Below are 23,430 nucleotides of genomic sequence, written 5' to 3' on the forward strand. Positions count from 1 at the left end.
AGATCTTCCACATTGGACAGAACAAGAAACAAACAGGTTTGTACACAGTCCTGGATCAGGAATTGCTTTCCTTCATGCCTGCACTACTTAGTAAAGCAATTTTAGTACCCTGCCCTGCCCACACCCTTTCTCTTGAGTTAGTGCAGTCCTGCCAATGATAAATAGATTTGCCTCTCTTAGACTTTCCTATGCCGCTTCTGATGGGCTCAAGGAAAGTTTAGATTTTGCAGATTATCCAGACTGTGTCTCTATGTTTGGCTCAAAGTGATATTCTTCACAGGGGAGATTACAAATTAATTTAAAAGTACAAAGACCATTCTTTAAAATATTGAACTAATTAGAGGTTTAAAGAAAATCATCAACCATTTCTAAGAATTGAAATCACAGTTTTATCTTCCCTCTTCACAGAGGTAGGAAGCTAGAAATGAAAAAAAATATTCATAAATTAAGCAATGCATAGTCTGAGTACAAAGAGGATGAATGAGGTCACCTTTTTTCTCTTAATTGGAAATACGGAACAATCCATATTCCAAGTTGGAATAATCAATATGATGGAAGAGGCAGCATATGTGCCGATCCACAGTTCAGGTTTCATATTACATATAAGTTGAATTGTGCCCTCCTGAAGTTCTTATATTGAAGTCCTAACCCCCAGTACCTCAGATATAATCTTGTTTGGAGATAAGATCATTAATGTGGAAATCAAAATAAATCTGATATTGAGATCAGTTTCTGGTAGAGTTTGTTTTAACATTTACTCATTTGATACATTCTCCTTTCTGTCCATCTGTATGTCGGTGTCTCTATGTCCAGGGACCCAGGGGTGGGAGGGAATGCCTACAATGGTCAGAAAACTCATGTTACTAGAGTGAAAACTCTGCCCTGGATTATAGGGATTCACTGCATGCCTGCGGTCACCCATATAGCAGTGAATAAAGTGGGAAAGTATTCCTTAGATTAACACTGAGGTGCAAGGATACCAGGACTTTGTGCTACGGATATATCATGTGTGTAGCACCCAGCAGCATCTCGAGAAGCATGTGTTGTATGATGCCTTTCATTGACTTCACAAAGGCTGCTTGTTCCTGGACGCTTCTCCAACGGAAAAGTCCTGTCTGTTTTCCCCTCTTTTTGACTCTGGTAGACCTGTAATGTCTTTGATCAATGGAGTATGGGAGAAGTGACGTTATGTCCATTACAGAACTAATCCTTAAGAGGACACATAACTTCTGCCTTGCTGCTTGAGAGTTCTGAGCCGACAAGTAAAAAGTCTGCCTGTCCTGCTGGACACACCCATGGAGGGGTACCTCCAGGGCACCAGTATGAGGGTCAGTTGTCTCTTAGGTTGCAGAGTAGTTTAAAGGGTCACTTGCCCTTCTAATTTGCTCAATAAATGGAAAAGAAAATGAGAACATTTTCCATTTAAAACATGAAAAATAACTTGACAAAAGTATTCATATATATTCATTAAAACGCTCAGCTATGCGTGAAAAGTGACAGAAATTAGTAGTCCACTGAGACCTTTAATAAATGTAGTTACTAGAATGACTGCACCGTTAATGAAAAACAGGACATTTCTTAATGGAAAAGGCAGATGCCCCCCCCCATCCCCAAAGAATTCTACTCCATGTCCTTGATTTTGGGTGAGGGAAAATATCTGCTTAAGAATTTGTAACCACAAGGGCGTCCTCCGAAAACGTTAGGGTTCACATTATCATCGTCATCACAGTCCAAATAATTCCCTGTTGCAAACTTTCTTCCATGGTTTTGTCTTCATATAATAGTTTCTAGTAATAAAAAACAGAATCTTTCCTTTCATGACGGGAGCTACCTTATTAGAGGTAGAATTAACCGTTCATTTCTTGAAGGTCCCACAGGACACTTGGGAGCATGAGCATTAGGATCATAGCTCATTGAAGACTTCTAGTTCTTCAGTTATTCCTAAGTCCTCTTTGGTTCAATATCTGTAATTTATTTCTCTATAAAGACGTTAAAGATGTGTTTTGCTTGAATTCTTACTGATTTTTGAAAGGAATATATTTTTAATTTTTTAAAAAGTTCCCTTTAATTGACTATTTTCCTCTCACTCTAAAGGTTTCTAAGGAATTACAAAAATAGCTCCTTTCAACTGAGAGCTCATAGTTTTTTCAGCAAATCAACTACGTGTGGTATTTGGGGGGAACGTAGGGAATGTTTACAAAACGATTAAAAATTTGGCAAATACTAAATATTTTTAATATTTCTGTACAGGTATCCCACTTTTGTAGGGTTCCGTCTGTGGAGAATGCGGTTTTGCCGTTCTCTTTCTTCTGATTCACTGAAGGTTTTGATAAGAATTGCAGGTAAGAGCTGGTCAGTCGTGTCTACGAGTTTGAGGCGCCCTCCGCTCACCGAGTCGGACAGCTCCTCCTCAAGCCACCGCCGCGCACTCAGCCGCCGAGAGAGCAGGTTCTGGGTGCAAGTCAAATGGCCCCCAGGGGGCCAGTCATTCTGAGGCGTCACGCACTTGGGTTGCGGAGGTCAGACCCTCTCAGGGAGATCAAAGTGATTTTCCGTCCGCGTAGGAGACGTGGGTTTGACCTCTCTGTAAAGTTCTCGCGGATAACTGGCAGGCATAAAGCAGCTGAGGGGAACGGATGTCATTTTTCGACATGAACTTGCGTGTTGCAAAGCTTTTCTGGTGGAGGTCGTGGAAAGTTTACAGGTCACCTGGTGGGGGTCACGGAAAGTTTAAAGGTCACCAGATTGCCACTCGGATTGGTTGATGTGCGGCCAAGCCGCGGGGCAACCAAGGACACGTGACATGGCCTGCCTTAGCGACACGGCTCCCTGCCCCGCATCCTATCCAATCAGATCTGCAGATTGGCCGTGACGTCAGGCAAGGCAGGCTTGATAAACCGGTCCTCGCAGCTGCCGTTGCCCTTCCTTCTGAGCTGTGGGGGAGGCGAGACACTCCGACATGGCTGAGCCGCGGTCCGCCCACACTTCGGAGGAGATCGTGGACACCGGGGAGCCCAAAGAAGCCGAGTGCAAGAGCCCAGAGCAGAAGACGCCGAAGCAGAAGACACCCGTGCGCCGCCAACGCCGCCGCCGCCGCCCAGCAGACGACTTCGCCAGTTTCGCCACTTACTTCCGCAGGGTGCTGAAGCGGGTGCACACAGGCCTGAGCCTCTCGCAGGAGGCCGTGAGCGTCATGGATTCGATCGTTAAGGACATCTTCGAGCGCATCGCCAGCGAGGCCGCGCGCCTGGCCCGCTCCAAAAAGCGCGTCACCATCACCTACGAAGACATCCAGACCTCGGTGTGCCTGCTGCTGCCTGGGAAGATCGGCAAGTTTGCCGTGTCCAAGGGCACTAACGCTCTCATCAAGTACATCTTGTGCGAATGAGCTGCCTCAGGACCACCTGAGCATCGCAAGCCAAAGGCTCTTTTCAGAGCCACTCACTTGGCGGGAAAAGACCTGTGGCACTGAAAAGTCCGAGCCACTCTGGTTTGTCGACCTGTGCCACTCTATTCATCCTTAAAGCGTTTCTTCCCTGAGGGAAACATTATGAACCTTATCAACTCCACTTGAGTGTACGTCTGTAGAGCCATGGGTTCCATGGAAACCCGTGCATTTTTCTTAATCATACTGCACGTCCTCCCTTCCTAAATGGTCATTTCTATTAGTTATATCTCTAGGTCAGCCTTTTTAGGGATCTTTACTGCCAAAGTTATCTCCCTAACAATTTAATTTGCCTTTTTAGGTTGTCATTCTTCCCCGTGGATGTAGCAGTATCATCCAGGATTTTTAATGTGTGAAATAGGGACAGAGAAAGTTCGGTAGCAGATATAAAAATCAAACTTGCCCATTCACACTCCTTCAACATACTTCAAATCTCAATGCCATTCAATACGTGAAATAATAGGACCCAAACACAGCGTAAAAAGAGATAAAGCAAATTTTCTAGACTCACTGGGTGACTCAAGCGCCATACCTATGGAAATTTCTCTTCTACCTAATTTATAATGATCTGATGCTATTTTTTTGCACCCATAACTTTTCACTTTTGAAGCCAGAGTCTTCACTGAAGTGCAATTTTGCACAGATGCTGGGAGCGTCCGATGAGACCAGCTGCAACCACAGTCTCCACTAGCAGCAGCCAGTGAGGGACTCGCACCCCTTGGGGGCACAGCAATTGGCCCAAAGTGTGGTGGGGTGACCAGGACCGAAATTATAAGAGGCTCCCTGTGATACTCGGCCTGCAGATTGAGGGAGAAGCAGGTGTGATAGTGTCCCTGAAGGTTTTCCTTCAACGACTTGCATTTAACCATGGGGAGTTAAGTCTAGGCCTCCCGATCTGGTAGTGAGACATGTCTCTATCTCCTGGCATCAAAATAAGAGGGGGATGTCGGCCAATTAAGCGAACTAAGATGCCTCCTTCCTCGACCTCAGGTGATTTCAGTGTTAATGCCTATGATGATATTAATTTAATTTAATATGCATTATGTTTTCTTCCTGGTGCATTGTCTTCTTTTTCTTTCGTTTCTCTGTAGGTATGTTGCTGAATTTCAAAGTACTCAGTGATTTTCCAATTCCTTTCCTTTTAATTTAATTTCTAGCTTCGTACATTGGTGGAGGGAGCACCCACTGTGGGATTTCAATCCTTTGAAACTTACTGTGGGTTTTCATTAGAACTCAGGGTGTCATCATATTTTAAAGGGCTCATTTTGCACCTTGTAATTGCACAACAAGGAAAAGCTGAACAGCACAGGGAAATATTTTCATTATTTTGTAGAAATTTTAAACAGAGTGTCTTCTATAAAACTGTTAAATCACTATGTTGTAAATCCAAAACAAATATATAATATTGGCACAACTATACTTCAATAAATATGTTTAAAAAAAAAAAACTTTTCAGTACCCGTTGATTTGGATGTACGAAGCTGTGATGAACGTAACTCTCAGTCAAATCATGAGCTAAAACCTAGAGAAACTACAGAAATCCAACTTTTTCTTGAACCCACGTTTAGTGCTTTCTCTAGGTCAGCATTTATAGCGTTCTGTAAGGTTGAAATTAGCTTTGTATCACTTTCATTTCCCATTTTCTTCTCCTTCTCCCGCGAGTGCACTATGGACAATTTCAGAAGTATCTTGTGTGTGATATGCAATAGATAGATGAAGCGAGGGAGCAGACACAGCCATCAACTACCCCTGTTATATTTTTCAAAGTATCCCAGTTTAAGCATACATTGAACTATACAAATGGGGACTGGTGTTTAGTACAGAAATTGCAAAACACAAGTTTTCAGACACATTTCACTTTTCTAAGTCCGTGGTGTTTGAAATTACTTTTCAAGTCCTTTCAGAGGTAGCCAGTCAATTCTTCTCAGGCAGACAATCTTTTGATATTTTAAAACACGCATTTTTCATGACCGGCGATTTTAGATCCATTGAAGAGTGTCCAGTGAGAGCAGCTCAAGCTCCTGGCTCTGCTGTTCCAGACAATGGGGGACTGGCAGCCTGTGAGCCACAGTCATTGGCTCAAAGTGTGGTCCAGTGAGCAGAACTGAACACATCATTGCCTTTCTATAAAAATCAGCCTAGAGATTAAGGGGGAGGGGTCTGTGACAATTTGCCTGTTCTTTTTGATTCCTTACTTAGACTGAACCCAGGGGATTTAAGGACGTGAATCCAGGCAGATCCTCTGTTCAGCGTTGGAATCAATTTCGAGAAGGATTAGGAGCAATATCAGAAGTGAGATGTCCACTTTGCCCTCCAGTGGTTTGAATGTTCATATTCATGTTTGGATGCATATATTTTCTTTTCCATCGTTTTTTCTTCATGGCCCATGAAGATTACTTTTCCATTTTCATTGGTATCATTTTTCTATAAATGTATTGCTGAATTTCAAAGAAGTTGCCGGTTTTCTATTACTTTTCTTCTTAAACAGATTTCTAGCTTCCAGAATCTATGGAGAGAGGACACACTGTGGGATTTCAGTCCTTTGAAATGTATCACGGTTTGCCCAAAAGCCCAGTATTTAATCATGACGGTTAAGTGTTTCATTTGGGCTTTAAAATAAGATGTAGTTAGGTGAAGTAAGACAGAAAGAGGAAGAAAAGTACCATATGAGATCGCTCATATGAGGAATCTAAAAAGGAAAACAAACATTAATACAAAACAGAAAGAGACTCTTAGGCATAAAATACAATCTTGTGGTTGCCAAAGGGGCGGGGGGTGGGAAGGGACAGACTGAGATTTTAAAATGCAGAATCGATTAAAAAAGTATACTGTATACTTCAGGGAAATATATACAAGATCTTGTGGTAACTCACAGCGAAGAAATAAAATGTGACAATGAATATATATATATATATATATATGTATGTTCGTGTATAACTGAAAAATTGTGCTCTACACTAGAATTTGACACAACATTGTAAAATGTCTATCACTCAATAAAAAAATGTAAAAAAAAAAATAAGATGCAGTTATAACCTTTTTGACTAGGATGTACAAACTTGTAATCGATGTCTCTCTCTCTCTCTCTCAACCAGATAAGGAGACATAGCTATTTGAACTAGGAAATTCAATACGTTTCTTGGGCCCATTTCTCAGAGAGACCAAACACAAAGTATTCGACCTTGGACAGAGCTCAAGCATAAAATAGGGTGCAGGACAGGACACTAGGGAGATTTCACAAACGGTTGCAAGCTTCAAGGGGGCCAATGTTACATCCAGAGCTCTTGTTGAGGTCAAGAGAAGCGGGATTAAGGCAAATAAGCCCCCTCATGTGGTTCACAACTTATTGTAATCTGAAAACTTAAAAATTCATATAAAAGGAATTGGTAAAAAAAAAAAAAAAAGCTTACTGCACAAGTTGTCTTTAAAATCAACTGAAAAATGAAGAGCTTACATTTTTGTGTAGCAACTCTAAATTTCTGAAGTCAAAACACCTTGCAGAGCCAAATGCATTTTCTGAGAAATACGTGTGGATTAGTTAGAAAGCAGCTAACTGCAGAAAAATCACTAAATTTCTACCGTGCTAATGGTTGCGGCTTCAAAATCCAAGTTTTTTTTTTTTTTTTTCAATATGACGCTAAGATGTACCACCAGTCATTTTTGCATGCTGCTACCTAAGCTATCTTATCACGTAAGAAGTAACTCTAAGAAATCTAACACATCAGGCTACTGTTATCTTGCTTTGAGGGGGGTATGTTTGTAAATTCAGAAATGAAATAAGAGCGTTAGTGAAACACGGCACAAATGCTGCATAATGGGTCTGCAGAGTGAAGACTGAAGGCGCAAGGGTGAGTGGCACCTATAAAATCGAGAAAGTAAAAGAAAAATGGAATTTTGGGTATGCGTGTGAAGATGGGGACGGGGAACGTGGGATCGTGATTATTCCCTTCAGTGGGTGAATCGGAAAGCATGGCACCCAGAGCACAATCGCGATCTAACGCTGTTGTTTATGCAAAGGTGAACTTGAGTGAAAGGAATCGCAGCTTAATCAACAAATTATAAAGATCAACGCATGGGACACAGTATTGATAGGACCGATATATTCCATTCGAACTCTTTTCTCCACTACCCACATTATGGAATTCGCTTATGCCTTGGATCCGAACACAGCAAACGAATAACTAAATCAAAAAGTTCAAGGAGAAAATTCTGTTACAGACTCGAATCTACCCGGAAGAAACTTAATTTTCTAACTAAAGGTACTACGCAGACTTGTTCAGGACACCTCTTGCAACTCTTTTCCAGGCTTTACTGTTCTGCTATTGAAACCGCAAACCTTCGTCTTATGAGGCTCGGATGATTCGAGGTCCAATCAGAGAAGCTCAAACACCATCGGCTCGGAGTCAGCCAATGAGAGACCGGCACCGGAGAGCCACAGCCATTGGTCCGATGTGCAAGCCGGTTTCCTGGGCTGAACAAGCAAGTGCCTTGCTGGGATGCTCAGCCTTGAGCGGGTATCAGGTACGATTATTTGGCTGCTCTTTGTTTCTTTGCTTGATTGACTGTATGATTCTAATGGGGATCACTTAAGACTGTTCTGTTTGCTGCCTACAAAATATACACTTTGCTGATGTGCAAAATGCCAGAGCTTGGCTTTCTCGAACAACACGAAACTAATGTCTCCTGCATGCGGAGGCTGGAAGTCCACATCAAGGTGTCAGCTTCTTTGTTGCCTTCAGCCTCATGTGAAGAAAGCAGCTGTTCCAGGCCTCTCTCCTTGGCTTGTAGAGATGGCAGAGACATCCCTGTACCGGTTCCCATTTTCCCGCCTCCGTGATTTAATAGTGGAAACAGCTGGCCCACAAAGCCCTGAGTCAGCAATGCCCAAAGCCAGCAAGGTAGCAAGGCACTTCCCAACTGCTTCCTAGCAACTTCCCATCGCAACTCAGAGCCGCGTTATCTCTGCCGCCTCACTAATGGGAGGCTCCGGAGGGAAAGGTCATCCACCCTTATCTCATTGTCAGCCCTAAGCAAACAGATCGGGCCAAGGCAGCCAGGAGAGCATGTCCATACAGCTGTTGGGCACCAAATCGTACCCCCACCCCTCGAGTTGCCTGACAGCATGAATCTCAGCACTGAGAATAATCATAGCCTCCATTCCTTGGGCCCTCTGTCTGTATTATCTCACCGAATCCTCGCAACAATCTTGTAGGTCCTATTCTACAGAGGGGGAACCTGGGGCTCAGAGAGGACAAGTCGCTTACCCAAAGCACCACAGCACGTAAGGGACACGGCTAGAGTGTGAACCCAGGTCTAATCCGACTGCCAATCCTGTCCCTAATCACTCGTGCTGTAAAGCCTCGTCTCACTAGCTCACAGCAGTTACAGGACCCAAACAGACGCTATCCCCATGCTGTGTCTCTTTCCCCTGTTCATGCAGCCTCTCGACACTGTCTCCAGAAAACAAAGGCACCAGAACTCTGAAGAGAACAAATCATGAAAAGGATGGTGCACTCTCATATTCCCACTAAGCTTTGCGCTCTGCAAATTCCCAAGCCCCAAGAGATATCCTCACTCTCTCCCCACTTCTTTTCCCCTTAAATGGTATCCACACATCCTGGTTTTGCTGTTGTCCCAGCACAATTATTCACAGTGGCCCTTTCACTCTTCAAAGGGTCTGCATGGATTGGACAAGAGAACGTACGATCCCCTTACCTATGAAGAGGCCAAGCAGGCTCACACATCAGGGCTTTTTGCGAGGCTCACACACCTGTTGGGCCATGATCTGCAGCTCCCCTGAGTGAGGGTGGAGTTCGACCAGGGAGGAGTAGGATGGAGTAAGGAATAAACAAACTATAAGTGAGCTTTGGAGGACATTCTCACTACATTCCAGTTGTTGGTCCTGGAGTGGTCAAGAAACAGGGGTAGAGGAATGCTTGGAATGCAGAACTTCCCTTGTTGGGAGCAAGTGGGGTTGAGCACAGCTGCCTTCTCAGCACAGCTGTGCCTCAAATCTGAGGCGTGCAGAGCGTTGGAGACTCAGATAGGAACAGCTGAAAGAAAGGTTACTTATTAGGTCAAGCCCACTCCCCTAGCCCCTGTTTTGCCTTAAACCACAGTGCAGGGCCCAGCTAAGTGCTGGGCCTGGGCTGCTTCTGGGAAAGTGACGCTCCCAAGACGCAGTATGGCTTAGGGGACAGTTGAAGGAAGCAAGGGACCAAGGAAGCAGACGTCATGATAAATCAGAGCTCTATCATACTGGTGATTGTGCTCTTGAGTCTGCATAGGAAAGGACCTAAATAATGGCCAAGGAAACCTACCCAGGAGGAAGGGATTTGCTTCCCAGAATTCTAGCGTGATCTAATAGTGGAAAATCTATTACTGTGATTTATATGAGCAAACGAAACATTAAAAATCATGTTAATTTCAAAAGTTGCTAAGATGGCTTAAGTGAATATTTGATATATGTCATGTTGCCTAAAATGCTCAGAAATCAAAGATGTTATTGGGAACACAAAGGCCACAAATGAAAGCTCTAGATCGCGTTTGTTGATGCAATGCTACTGTCATTCTTATTAGAGTGAGGAAGATGATGGGAAAGCTTCCTATCGACACTATGATTTCCAAGTCTTGCTGAATATTAGATAGTGAGTTTGAAAAAGCTTAAAACCACTGAAAAGGAGGCTATTTTCAATTCCTCTACTGGCACCACAAATCCCTAAAAATCTAGAACCCTTTTTGGCCTCAAGACAACTTTACACATCTAAAAATCAATAGGGACCCAAAGATCTTTTTTTGTGTGTGTATATATAGTTGTATATATCTGTCTCTATATATTTAGTGAAGTATAGTCAGTTTACAATGTTGTGTCAATTTCTGGTGCGCAGCGTAATACTTCAGTCATACATGAACATACCTATATTCGTGTTCTATCTTTTTCACCATATGTTAGGACCCAAAGATCTTTTACGTGCATTATATCTGCCAATATTTCTTCTACAAAACATTACAACTGAAATGTTCATTCTTTTTTTAAAAATCATTTAAAAATATAATAAAAACTCATTACATCATGTTAACATAGACTACAAAATGAAATGAAAAATAACTTTTCTGAAAAGTGGAGAGTAGATTGACATTACTTTAGGCATTTGAAAATCTCCTTAATATACGGCCCAACAGAATCCAGAGGGATTCACATACGTGCTTCTGCACCGTGTGACCATCTGAGAAAAAAGGACTTGTGGAAAAAGCCACTGTACCCTCGTGAGAGAATCAGAGTGTAAAAGGTATCAGCAAAAGAAAATAAAGGGGCAAAACCCACAAAGGGGCCTGCAAGACCTCCCAGGCAGGGCCATTGCCTTACCACGTTTGCGCTTCTATAAAACGGCTTGCTTCTAGGTAAATGAAACTTACCCCCAAAATCCCTTTGGTTCCCAAAAGCCCACTCCTGGTTGGTCCATTTCTAACACCTTATTTGCATATGGCATGAGTTTAATCGAAACCAAAAACCATATAAAAGCCTGTGTAAACCTACAGACGTGGTCCAGAGCCGGGAGTGTTAACTCCTCTGGGTCCGCCAGCATAATAAACCAGAGTTCTCCAACCCTCCGAGTGTCGCTTGGTCTCTGGATGGGATTCAGGTTTCTGTAACAAAAACACCCCCTTAAAGGTTGACCTAAGGAAAGAACTAACAGATACAACAGTTTAGGAACGTGATGAAATGCAGTGTAGTTAAGCAAAATTCATATTTCCTGGAAGAAATTGCGCTAAAATCATACCTTCAAATAGAATTGAAATTTGGATTTGTTTTCTCCCCATAAAAATGTTTTTAAACATCAAAGAATGCTACCAGTCAAAGCTCTGGTGTACATCCCACTAAAACTCAAGGAAATTGTTTTAATAATCTTGAAGGGCAAGGTATCCCATCCCTAACCCACCCCGCAATCTCCCAGGCTGAACATAGAATAAAGATTCCTTTTGATTCAGCCCAGGACAACTGTTGACACTTTCAGTCAATGGCCGTGCCTCAGGGGTAGCAGGGTTTTCTTTGGCTGAGCCGGTCCAGATTGACGCTTGGGCTGCTCTGGACGCATCCAGCGTCCCCACGATGCTGAGTTGCAAGTCGTGAAGCTTTCCGAGTTCAAACACAAGAGACCGTGCTCTAGAGAGAAAAAAAAAAAAAAAAAAAAAAAAAAAACCAAAGGATAAATCTGACCCAGTCAGACTAGTACCTTCATTTCCCCCCACCTTGGGTAGGTACTGTTTCCTGAACAGTTCGGTTTAATGATTTCAGTACTGTGTTTGGGTCCTCGCTTATGTCTGCAAATGATTTCCACGACACGAGTAATGTTGAAGAAGCTTGAATGGGGTACCTTTGTCCTATTGCTTCTCTTTTCTCTGAGTTGATGATTATCATTTGCTATTTAAGCCAAAAGCCCTTTCCCTTAGTTTGACACTACAGTAAAGCACCCTGTTAGATCATGACTGCTCACTAGGTGCCCTTTCCCCTTAATCACTTTCTGAAGTGAGTAAGCACATGTACTTATTTGGCCTCATCCTCTTCAACATCAGACCCCGTCGTTCCTGTCTTCCTTCGATTCCCAGGGCGTCAGTCGCCCTTGAGCTCCCAGTCTTCACAACCCAGTCACGGTGCATCTTGAACATTGTTTAATACTGCTCCTGTTTGATTTCTGAATTTACAGGTGCACAACCTCCAAGCACAATTAAAGATATCTTAGTGTTGTAAGTTTCCTGAAATGACTACTCACAGAAGTCAGTGTGTATGAGACTAGTGTGCAAGAACGAGTTCGAGAAAGATTTCTCTATGTCACACGTGCAAACACTGTCAATTTGAAGTTGCAACGCTGAGTGTGATAGAAAATAAACGACTTACTCAAAGTGCTGTGTTTTCAAACTGGCCCATAATGCTGTCTTTGAAAATGCACAGAGCTTTACCAAGAGCTCTTCTCATCCAAACTTTAGTTCCCAAGTCACCACACAAACTGAGTTACTTGCAGGTGATTGGGTGGTAGTTTTTCCTAGTCTCTTTGGGAATCAAATTCCTTTTGCCAAATATTTTCATGAGATGTTTCTGATCTTCAAGAATAAAAATAATTACTATTCCATTCAAAGGTTCATTTCTTCCAAACTCTTAGGCTAAGGATCCCAAAGACAGTTCTTCAGGGGTAATGGCCCATCAGAGTTCTCCTACATTGGTTGGGAAAACAAGAAGAGCTTTCCAGGCCTCCTCCATCAGGCAATTTGCCTCCCACCTCCAGAGGCACAGAAATCAGAGTATTTCGTTTCTCTCTCATGTCCTGCCTTGCTTGCTCTCTCTTTTTTCCTGAGCCTGTGGGGTTCTGGAAATGTTTAAGTAGGCTTTCTCTTTTGTCTCTCCTAGATGGTGCTGTCCCTCCTCTCAGGTCCTGAAGAAAAGTTTTGATTTCTGTAGTTTGTCCATATTTTGTCTCATGGCTTGGCTGAGAGTCACATCCTTTTCAGGGCTCTCCAGCCTAATCAATAGGGACATTTACACCCGCTTTAAAAACTGTGAAAGGAAGAGGAAATAAAACTGAATAAATATTGGTGTTTGCAGCAAAAATAGTGCATTCATAGGGAAAAATGAAAGAGCATGTTCTCTCTTCACAAAGATGGAAAGTCAGGAATTTTGTTAAAAAAATGAATAAAATTATTCACTGTTCAAATAACTGAGGTAAATTGCATGAGAAGGGTCACCTTATTTTCCCATGAGTAGTCACCAGTGTCCTCTCCCTTTTTTCTTTATGAGTATGTAAAAGCATGGCTTATGAGCCAACATCGGTATTGACACACAGAGAAGAGACCTGTAAACTGTTTATTTTGAAGTGGTGTGATATGAACCGTACCAGGGGCCATGAAGAAAGAGAGGAAGGCTACATGAGAATTCACACAAACACCACCAAGATCAGGAGGAGCATTCAGATGGCACAGAGGTACATGGTAAGTAATACATGCTGCTTTAATCCACTAAGTTTTGAGGTGGTTTACCAGGCAGCAATAGCTAAAACATGGTACACTATTTAAAAAACTCAAAACTTTCTGGATTGCTCAGGGAATTGGAGGCTTTGATGAATCAGAAAATCTCTTCAAGTAGGACTTCCCGTCCATAGTCTATGCTTATATGTGTTGCAAGGCTTTAAACCTGGAACTACTCCTCCTAGTGAACACGACACCAGCATTTAAGTGTGAGAAGAATCAGTGTCCTCTTATACTGGAAGAATCAGGAGATCCGCTCACTCAAAATTCGTATCTCCTGTGGGTTGAATTCTTTTCCCCTAAAACTCACACGCTGAAGTCCTAAACCTTACGACCTCATACACGATCTGCTATGGAGATAGGATCTTTATTGGCGGAATCAAGGGAACATATACTCATTACATGGGCCCTAATGCAAAATGACTTGTGCCCATATATAAAGGGGCAATGGGGACACCGAGACTCGCACGGAGGGGGGAAAATAGGAACCAGTACAGGGAGGTCTCTGCCGTGTCTACAAGCCAAGGAGAGAGGCCTGGAACAGCTGCTTTCTTCACATGAGGCTGAAGGCAACAAAGAAGCTGACACCTTGATGTGGACTTCCAGCCTCCGCATGCAGGAGACATTAGTTTCGTGTTGTTCGAGAAAGCCAAGCTCTGGCATTTTGCACATCGGCAAAGTGTATATTTTGTAGGCAGCAAACAGAACAGTCTTAAGTGATCCCCATTAGACTCATACAGTCAATCAAGCAAAGAAACAAAGAGCAGCCAAATAATCGTACCTGATACCCGCTCAAGGCTGAGCATCCCAGCAAGGCGCTTGCTTGTTCAGCCCAGGAAACCGGCTTGCACATCGGACCAATGGCTGTGGCTCTCCGGTGCCGGTCTCTCATTGGCTGACTCCGAGCCGATGGTGTTTGAGCTTCTCTCATTGGACCTCGCATCATCCGAGCCTCATATCACGAAGGTTTGCGGTTTCAATAGCGGAAGAGTAAAGCCTGGAAAAGAGTTGCAAGAGGTGTCCTGAACAAGTCGGCCTGGTACCTTCAGTTAGAAAGTTAAGTTTCTTCCGGGTAGATTCGAGTCTGTAACAGAATTTTCTCCTTGAACTTTTTGATTTAGTTATTCGTTTGCTGTGTTCGGATCCAAGCCATAAGCGAATTCCATAATTTAGGTAGTGGAGAAAAGAGTTCGAATGGCATATATCGGTCCTATCAATACTGTGTCCCATGCGTTGATCTTTATAATTTGTTGATTAAGCTGCGATTCCTTTCGCTCAAGTTCACCTTTGCATAAACAACAGCGTTAGATCGCGATTGCGCTCTGGGTGCCCTGCTTTTCGATTCACCACTGAAGGGAATAATCACGATCCCGCGTTCCCCGTCCGCATCTTTACACGCATACCCAAAATTCCATTTTTCCTTTACTTTCTCGATTTTATAGGTGCCACTCACCCTTGCGCCCTCGGTCTTCACTCTCCAGACCCATTATGCAAATTTTTTTTTCCTCTCATGAGAACTTTTAAGAACTGCTTTCTTAGCAACACTCACATATACAATACAGTATTTAACTGCAGCCACTATGTCGTATGTTAGATCCCTGGGACTTCTTTGTTTTAAAATTGGAAGTTTGAACCTTGCTTCAATTAGTCTTTACTGTTAACCATACCGTTAGAGAATAATTGCTCATCAGGTCCCCTTTACCTTCAATCACCTTCTGAGTAAATGATCAAATGTACTCACTTCAGCTTCCAGTCTTCACATCAAAACTCATTTTCCTCTCTCTCTCCTAGATTTCATATCAGTCATTCACCCCTGCACTCCCAGTCTTCGCTGTCTGTATGGTACATTTTAAATGTTGTTTCACTAATGCTTTTATTCGGTTTCTGAAATTTTAGGTGCAAAACACACACAAAAACTATAAAAATGTCCTAAAGGACTCATTTTCTTAAAAATAAGTTCTCACATAAAACAATATGCAGGAGACTAGTAGGCAAGATCCAGGTTGGCAAAACATGTGTACGTCATATGGACAAACACTGGGATTTTGAAATAGCAGTAATGAGCATGATGGAAATGAAAGGACTTATGAAATGCTGTGCATTCAAATTGGTTCACAGTTCCATCTTTGAAAATGAGCATGATTTCCAAAGAGCCTTTGGCTCTCAAAGTTTTGTTCCCTATCTGTATGGCAATCTCGGAGGACTATTCAGAGGGATTTACTTGTAGTTGATTTCACGATCATTTTTCCTAGTCTCCTTGGGAAGAAAATCTTTTTTTTTTTTTTTTCAAATTCTTTAGTGACATTTTTCTAATATTTCAGAATAATTTTAGCTAATGACCCTCATGAGGAGAGTGAATTTATCCTAAATCCTTACTCTAATGATCCCAAGGAGAACTCTGAAGTATAGTAGCTCATCAGAGATCTTCCACATTGGACAGAACAAGAAACAAACAGGTTTGTACACAGTCCTGGATCAGGAATTGCTTTCCTTCATGCCTGCACTACTTAGTAAAGCAATTTTAGTACCCTGCCCTGCCCACACCCTTTCTCTTGAGTTAGTGCAGTCCTGCCAAAGATAAATAGATTTGCCTCTCTTAGACTTTCCTATCCCTCTTCTGATGGGCTCAAGGAAAGTTGTGATTTTGCAGATTATCCAGACTGTGTCTCTATGTTTGGCTCAAAGTGATATTCTTCACAGGGGAGATTACAAATTAATTTAAAAGTACAAAGACCATTCTTTAAAATATTGAACTAATTAGGGGTTTAAAGAAAATCATCAACCATTTCTAAGAATTGAAATCACAGAGTTACCTTCCCTCTTCACAGAGGTAGGAAGCTAGAAATGAAAAAAAAATTATTAATAAATTAAGCAATGCATAGTCTGAGTACAAAGAGGATGAATGAGGTCACCTTTTTTCTCTTAATTGGAAATATGGAACAATCCATATTCCAAATTGGAATAATCAATATGATGGAAGAGGCAGCATATGTGCTGATCCACAGTTCAGGTTTCATATTACATATAAGTTGAATTGTGCCCTCCTGAAGTTCTTATATTGAAGTCCTAACCCCCAGTACCTCAGATATAATCTTGTTTGGAGATAAGATCATTAATGTGGAAATCAAAATAAATCTGATATTGAGATCAGTTTCTGGTAGAGTTTGTTTTAACATTTACTCATTTGATACATTCTCCTTTCTGTCCATCTGTATGTCGGTGTCTCTATGTCCAGGGACCCAGGGGTGGGAGGGAATGCCTACAATGGTCAGAAAACTCATGCCACTAGAGTGAAAACTCTGCCCTGGATTATAGGGATTCACTGCATGCCTGCGGTCACCCATATAGCAGTGAATAAAGTGGGAAAGTATTCCTTAGATTAACACTGAGGTGCAAGGATACCAGGACTTTGTGCTACGGATATATCATGTGTGTAGCACCCAGCAGCATCTCGAGAAGCATGTGTTGTATGATGCCTTTCATTGACTTCACAAAGGCTGCTTGTTCCTGGACGCTTCTCCAACGGAAAAGTCCTGTCTGTTTTCCCCTCTTTTTGACTCTGGTAGACCTGTAATGTCTTTGATCAATGGAGTATGGGAGAAGTGACGTTATGTCCATTACAGAACTAATCCTTAAGAGGACACATAACTTCTGCCTTGCTGCTTGAGAGTTCTGAGCCGACAAGTAAAAAGTCTGCCTGTCCTGCTGGACACACCCATGGAGGGGTACCTCCAGGGCACCAGTATGAGGGTCAGTTGTCTCTTAGGTTGCAGAGTAGTTTAAAGGGTCACTTGCCCTTCTAATTTGCTCAATAAATGGAAAAGAAAATGAGAACATTTTCCATTTAAAACATGAAAAATAACTTGACAAAAGTATTCATATATATTCATTAAAACGCTCAGCTATGCGTGAAAAGTGACAGAAATTAGTAGTCCACTGAGACCTTTAATAAATGTAGTTACTAGAATGACTGCACCGTTAATGAAAAACAGGACATTTCTTAATGGAAAAGGCAGATGCCCCCCCCCCATCCCCAAAGAATTCTACTCCATGTCCTTGATTTTGGGTGAGGGAAAATATCTGCTTAAGAATTTGTAACCACAAGGGCGTCCTCCGAAAACGTTAGGGTTCACATTATCATCGTCATCACAGTCCAAATAATTCCCTGTTGCAAACTTTCTTCCATGGTTTTGTCTTCATATAATAGTTTCTAGTAATAAAAAACAGAATCTTTCCTTTCATGACGGGAGCTACCTTATTAGAGGTAGAATTAACCGTTCATTTCTTGAAGGTCCCACAGGACACTTGGGAGCATGAGCATTAGGATCATAGCTCATTGAAGACTTCTAGTTCTTCAGTTATTCCTAAGTCCTCTTTGGTTCAATATCTGTAATTTATTTCTCTATAAAGACGTTAAAGATGTGTTTTGCTTGAATTCTTACTGATTTTTGAAAGGAATATATTTTTAATTTTTTAAAAAGTTCCCTTTAATTGACTATTTTCCTCTCACTCTAAAGGTTTCTAAGGAATTACAAAAATAGCTCCTTTCAACTGAGAGCTCATAGTTTTTTCAGCAAATCAACTACGTGTGGTATTTGGGGGGAACGTAGGGAATGTTTACAAAACGATTAAAAATTTGGCAAATACTAAATATTTTTAATATTTCTGTACAGGTATCCCACTTTTGTAGGGTTCCGTCTGTGGAGAATGCGGTTTTGCCGTTCTCTTTCTTCTGATTCACTGAAGGTTTTGATAAGAATTGCAGGTAAGAGCTGGTCAGTCGTGTCTACGAGTTTGAGGCGCCCTCCGCTCACCGAGTCGGACAGCTCCTCCTCAAGCCACCGCCGCGCACTCAGCCGCCGAGAGAGCAGGTTCTGGGTGCAAGTCAAATGGCCCCCAGGGGGCCAGTCATTCTGAGGCGTCACGCACTTGGGTTGCGGAGGTCAGACCCTCTCAGGGAGATCAAAGTGATTTTCCGTCCGCGTAGGAGACGTGGGTTTGACCTCTCTGTAAAGTTCTCGCGGATAACTGGCAGGCATAAAGCAGCTGAGGGGAACGGATGTCATTTTTCGACATGAACTTGCGTGTTGCAAAGCTTTTCTGGTGGAGGTCGTGGAAAGTTTACAGGTCACCTGGTGGGGGTCACGGAAAGTTTAAAGGTCACCAGATTGCCACTCGGATTGGTTGATGTGCGGCCAAGCCGCGGGGCAACCAAGGACACGTGACATGGCCTGCCTTAGCGACACGGCTCCCTGCCCCGCATCCTATCCAATCAGATCTGCAGATTGGCCGTGACGTCAGGCAAGGCAGGCTTGATAAACCGGTCCTCGCAGCTGCCGTTGCCCTTCCTTCTGAGCTGTGGGGGAGGCGAGACACTCCGACATGGCTGAGCCGCGGTCCGCCCACACTTCGGAGGAGATCGTGGACACCGGGGAGCCCAAAGAAGCCGAGTGCAAGAGCCCAGAGCAGAAGACGCCGAAGCAGAAGACACCCGTGCGCCGCCAACGCCGCCGCCGCCGCCCAGCAGACGACTTCGCCAGTTTCGCCACTTACTTCCGCAGGGTGCTGAAGCGGGTGCACACAGGCCTGAGCCTCTCGCAGGAGGCCGTGAGCGTCATGGATTCGATCGTTAAGGACATCTTCGAGCGCATCGCCAGCGAGGCCGCGCGCCTGGCCCGCTCCAAAAAGCGCGTCACCATCACCTACGAAGACATCCAGACCTCGGTGTGCCTGCTGCTGCCTGGGAAGATCGGCAAGTTTGCCGTGTCCAAGGGCACTAACGCTCTCATCAAGTACATCTTGTGCGAATGAGCTGCCTCAGGACCACCTGAGCATCGCAAGCCAAAGGCTCTTTTCAGAGCCACTCACTTGGCGGGAAAAGACCTGTGGCACTGAAAAGTCCGAGCCACTCTGGTTTGTCGACCTGTGCCACTCTATTCATCCTTAAAGCGTTTCTTCCCTGAGGGAAACATTATGAACCTTATCAACTCCACTTGAGTGTACGTCTGTAGAGCCATGGGTTCCATGGAAACCCGTGCATTTTTCTTAATCATACTGCACGTCCTCCCTTCCTAAATGGTCATTTCTATTAGTTATATCTCTAGGTCAGCCTTTTTAGGGATCTTTACTGCCAAAGTTATCTCCCTAACAATTTAATTTGCCTTTTTAGGTTGTCATTCTTCCCCGTGGATGTAGCAGTATCATCCAGGATTTTTAATGTGTGAAATAGGGACAGAGAAAGTTCGGTAGCAGATATAAAAATCAAACTTGCCCATTCACACTCCTTCAACATACTTCAAATCTCAATGCCATTCAATACGTGAAATAATAGGACCCAAACACAGCGTAAAAAGAGATAAAGCAAATTTTCTAGACTCACTGGGTGACTCAAGCGCCATACCTATGGAAATTTCTCTTCTACCTAATTTATAATGATCTGATGCTATTTTTTTGCACCCATAACTTTTCACTTTTGAAGCCAGAGTCTTCACTGAAGTGCAATTTTGCACAGATGCTGGGAGCGTCCGATGAGACCAGCTGCAACCACAGTCTCCACTAGCAGCAGCCAGTGAGGGACTCGCACCCCTTGGGGGCACAGCAATTGGCCCAAAGTGTGGTGGGGTGACCAGGACCGAAATTATAAGAGGCTCCCTGTGATACTCGGCCTGCAGATTGAGGGAGAAGCAGGTGTGATAGTGTCCCTGAAGGTTTTCCTTCAACGACTTGCATTTAACCATGGGGAGTTAAGTCTAGGCCTCCCGATCTGGTAGTGAGACATGTCTCTATCTCCTGGCATCAAAATAAGAGGGGGATGTCGGCCAATTAAGCGAACTAAGATGCCTCCTTCCTCGACCTCAGGTGATTTCAGTGTTAATGCCTATGATGATATTAATTTAATTTAATATGCATTATGTTTTCTTCCTGGTGCATTGTCTTCTTTTTCTTTCGTTTCTCTGTAGGTATGTTGCTGAATTTCAAAGTACTCAGTGATTTTCCAATTCCTTTCCTTTTAATTTAATTTCTAGCTTCGTACATTGGTGGAGGGAGCACCCACTGTGGGATTTCAATCCTTTGAAACTTACTGTGGGTTTTCATTAGAACTCAGGGTGTCATCATATTTTAAAGGGCTCATTTTGCACCTTGTAATTGCACAACAAGGAAAAGCTGAACAGCACAGGGAAATATTTTCATTATTTTGTAGAAATTTTAAACAGAGTGTCTTCTATAAAACTGTTAAATCACTATGTTGTAAATCCAAAACAAATATATAATATTGGCACAACTATACTTCAATAAATATGTTTAAAAAAAAAAAACTTTTCAGTACCCGTTGATTTGGATGTACGAAGCTGTGATGAACGTAACTCTCAGTCAAATCATGAGCTAAAACCTAGAGAAACTACAGAAATCCAACTTTTTCTTGAACCCACGTTTAGTGCTTTCTCTAGGTCAGCATTTATAGCGTTCTGTAAGGTTGAAATTAGCTTTGTATCACTTTCATTTCCCATTTTCTTCTCCTTCTCCCGCGAGTGCACTATGGACAATTTCAGAAGTATCTTGTGTGTGATATGCAATAGATAGATGAAGCGAGGGAGCAGACACAGCCATCAACTACCCCTGTTATATTTTTCAAAGTATCCCAGTTTAAGCATACATTGAACTATACAAATGGGGACTGGTGTTTAGTACAGAAATTGCAAAACACAAGTTTTCAGACACATTTCACTTTTCTAAGTCCGTGGTGTTTGAAATTACTTTTCAAGTCCTTTCAGAGGTAGCCAGTCAATTCTTCTCAGGCAGACAATCTTTTGATATTTTAAAACACGCATTTTTCATGACCGGCGATTTTAGATCCATTGAAGAGTGTCCAGTGAGAGCAGCTCAAGCTCCTGGCTCTGCTGTTCCAGACAATGGGGGACTGGCAGCCTGTGAGCCACAGTCATTGGCTCAAAGTGTGGTCCAGTGAGCAGAACTGAACACATCATTGCCTTTCTATAAAAATCAGCCTAGAGATTAAGGGGGAGGGGTCTGTGACAATTTGCCTGTTCTTTTTGATTCCTTACTTAGACTGAACCCAGGGGATTTAAGGACGTGAATCCAGGCAGATCCTCTGTTCAGCGTTGGAATCAATTTCGAGAAGGATTAGGAGCAATATCAGAAGTGAGATGTCCACTTTGCCCTCCAGTGGTTTGAATGTTCATATTCATGTTTGGATGCATATATTTTCTTTTCCATCGTTTTTTCTTCATGGCCCATGAAGATTACTTTTCCATTTTCATTGGTATCATTTTTCTATAAATGTATTGCTGAATTTCAAAGAAGTTGCCGGTTTTCTATTACTTTTCTTCTTAAACAGATTTCTAGCTTCCAGAATCTATGGAGAGAGGACACACTGTGGGATTTCAGTCCTTTGAAATGTATCACGGTTTGCCCAAAAGCCCAGTATTTAATCATGACGGTTAAGTGTTTCATTTGGGCTTTAAAATAAGATGTAGTTAGGTGAAGTAAGACAGAAAGAGGAAGAAAAGTACCATATGAGATCGCTCATATGAGGAATCTAAAAAGGAAAACAAACATTAATACAAAACAGAAAGAGACTCTTAGGCATAAAATACAATCTTGTGGTTGCCAAAGGGGCGGGGGGTGGGAAGGGACAGACTGAGATTTTAAAATGCAGAATCGATTAAAAAAGTATACTGTATACTTCAGGGAAATATATACAAGATCTTGTGGTAACTCACAGCGAAGAAATAAAATGTGACAATGAATATATATATATATATATATATGTATGTTCGTGTATAACTGAAAAATTGTGCTCTACACTAGAATTTGACACAACATTGTAAAATGTCTATCACTCAATAAAAAAATGTAAAAAAAAAAATAAGATGCAGTTATAACCTTTTTGACTAGGATGTACAAACTTGTAATCGATGTCTCTCTCTCTCTCTCTCAACCAGATAAGGAGACATAGCTATTTGAACTAGGAAATTCAATACGTTTCTTGGGCCCATTTCTCAGAGAGACCAAACACAAAGTATTCGACCTTGGACAGAGCTCAAGCATAAAATAGGGTGCAGGACAGGACACTAGGGAGATTTCACAAACGGTTGCAAGCTTCAAGGGGGCCAATGTTACATCCAGAGCTCTTGTTGAGGTCAAGAGAAGCGGGATTAAGGCAAATAAGCCCCCTCATGTGGTTCACAACTTATTGTAATCTGAAAACTTAAAAATTCATATAAAAGGAATTGGTAAAAAAAAAAAAAAAGCTTACTGCACAAGTTGTCTTTAAAATCAACTGAAAAATGAAGAGCTTACATTTTTGTGTAGCAACTCTAAATTTCTGAAGTCAAAACACCTTGCAGAGCCAAATGCATTTTCTGAGAAATACGTGTGGATTAGTTAGAAAGCAGCTAACTGCAGAAAAATCACTAAATTTCTACCGTGCTAATGGTTGCGGCTTCAAAATCCAAGTTTTTTTTTTTTTTCAATATGACGTTAAGATATACCACCAGTCATTTTTGCATGCTGCTACCTAAGCTATCTTATCACGTAAGAAGTAACTCTAAGAAATCTAACACATCAGGCTACTGTTATCTTGCTTTGAGGGGGGTATGTTTGTAAATTCAGAAATGAAATAAGAGCGTTAGTGAAACACGGCACAAATGCTGCATAATGGGTCTGCAGAGTGAAGACTGAAGGCGCAAGGGTGAGTGGCACCTATAAAATCGAGAAAGTAAAAGAAAAATGGAATTTTGGGTATGCGTGTGAAGATGGGGACGGGGAACGTGGGATCGTGATTATTCCCTTCAGTGGGTGAATCGGAAAGCATGGCACCCAGAGCACAATCGCGATCTAACGCTGTTGTTTATGCAAAGGTGAACTTGAGTGAAAGGAATCGCAGCTTAATCAACAAATTATAAAGATCAACGCATGGGACACAGTATTGATAGGACCGATATATT

At 42.4% G+C, this 23,430-nt stretch overlaps 2 protein-coding genes across 2 annotated transcripts; both read left to right on the forward strand.

The window, feature by feature from the left end:
- The first annotated feature begins 1,688 nt into the window (after positions 1-1,688).
- LOC141576293 (histone H2B type F-M-like) lies at positions 1,689-6,179 on the forward strand. The gene has a single exon (XM_074359106.1). The coding sequence runs from the start codon at positions 2,960-2,962 to the stop codon at positions 3,386-3,388; it is 429 nt and encodes a 142-aa protein (XP_074215207.1). The 5' UTR covers positions 1,689-2,959; the 3' UTR covers positions 3,389-6,179.
- Positions 6,180-17,580: 11,401 nt separating this feature from the next.
- Positions 17,581-22,064, forward strand: LOC141576347 (histone H2B type F-M-like). The gene has a single exon (XM_074359285.1). The coding sequence runs from the start codon at positions 18,845-18,847 to the stop codon at positions 19,271-19,273; it is 429 nt and encodes a 142-aa protein (XP_074215386.1). The 5' UTR covers positions 17,581-18,844; the 3' UTR covers positions 19,274-22,064.
- Positions 22,065-23,430: the final 1,366 nt, after the last annotated feature.

This window comes from Camelus bactrianus, chromosome X (genome assembly GCF_048773025.1).
Source record: "Camelus bactrianus isolate YW-2024 breed Bactrian camel chromosome X, ASM4877302v1, whole genome shotgun sequence".
Taxonomy (NCBI): domain Eukaryota; kingdom Metazoa; phylum Chordata; class Mammalia; order Artiodactyla; family Camelidae; genus Camelus; species Camelus bactrianus.

Excerpts from the sequence above, each read along its gene's own strand:
- LOC141576347 (XM_074359285.1), top strand. The coding sequence starts at position 18,845 with ATGGCTGAGCCGCGGTCCGCCCACACTTCGGAGGAGATCGTGGACACC.
- LOC141576293 (XM_074359106.1), top strand. The coding sequence starts at position 2,960 with ATGGCTGAGCCGCGGTCCGCCCACACTTCGGAGGAGATCGTGGACACC.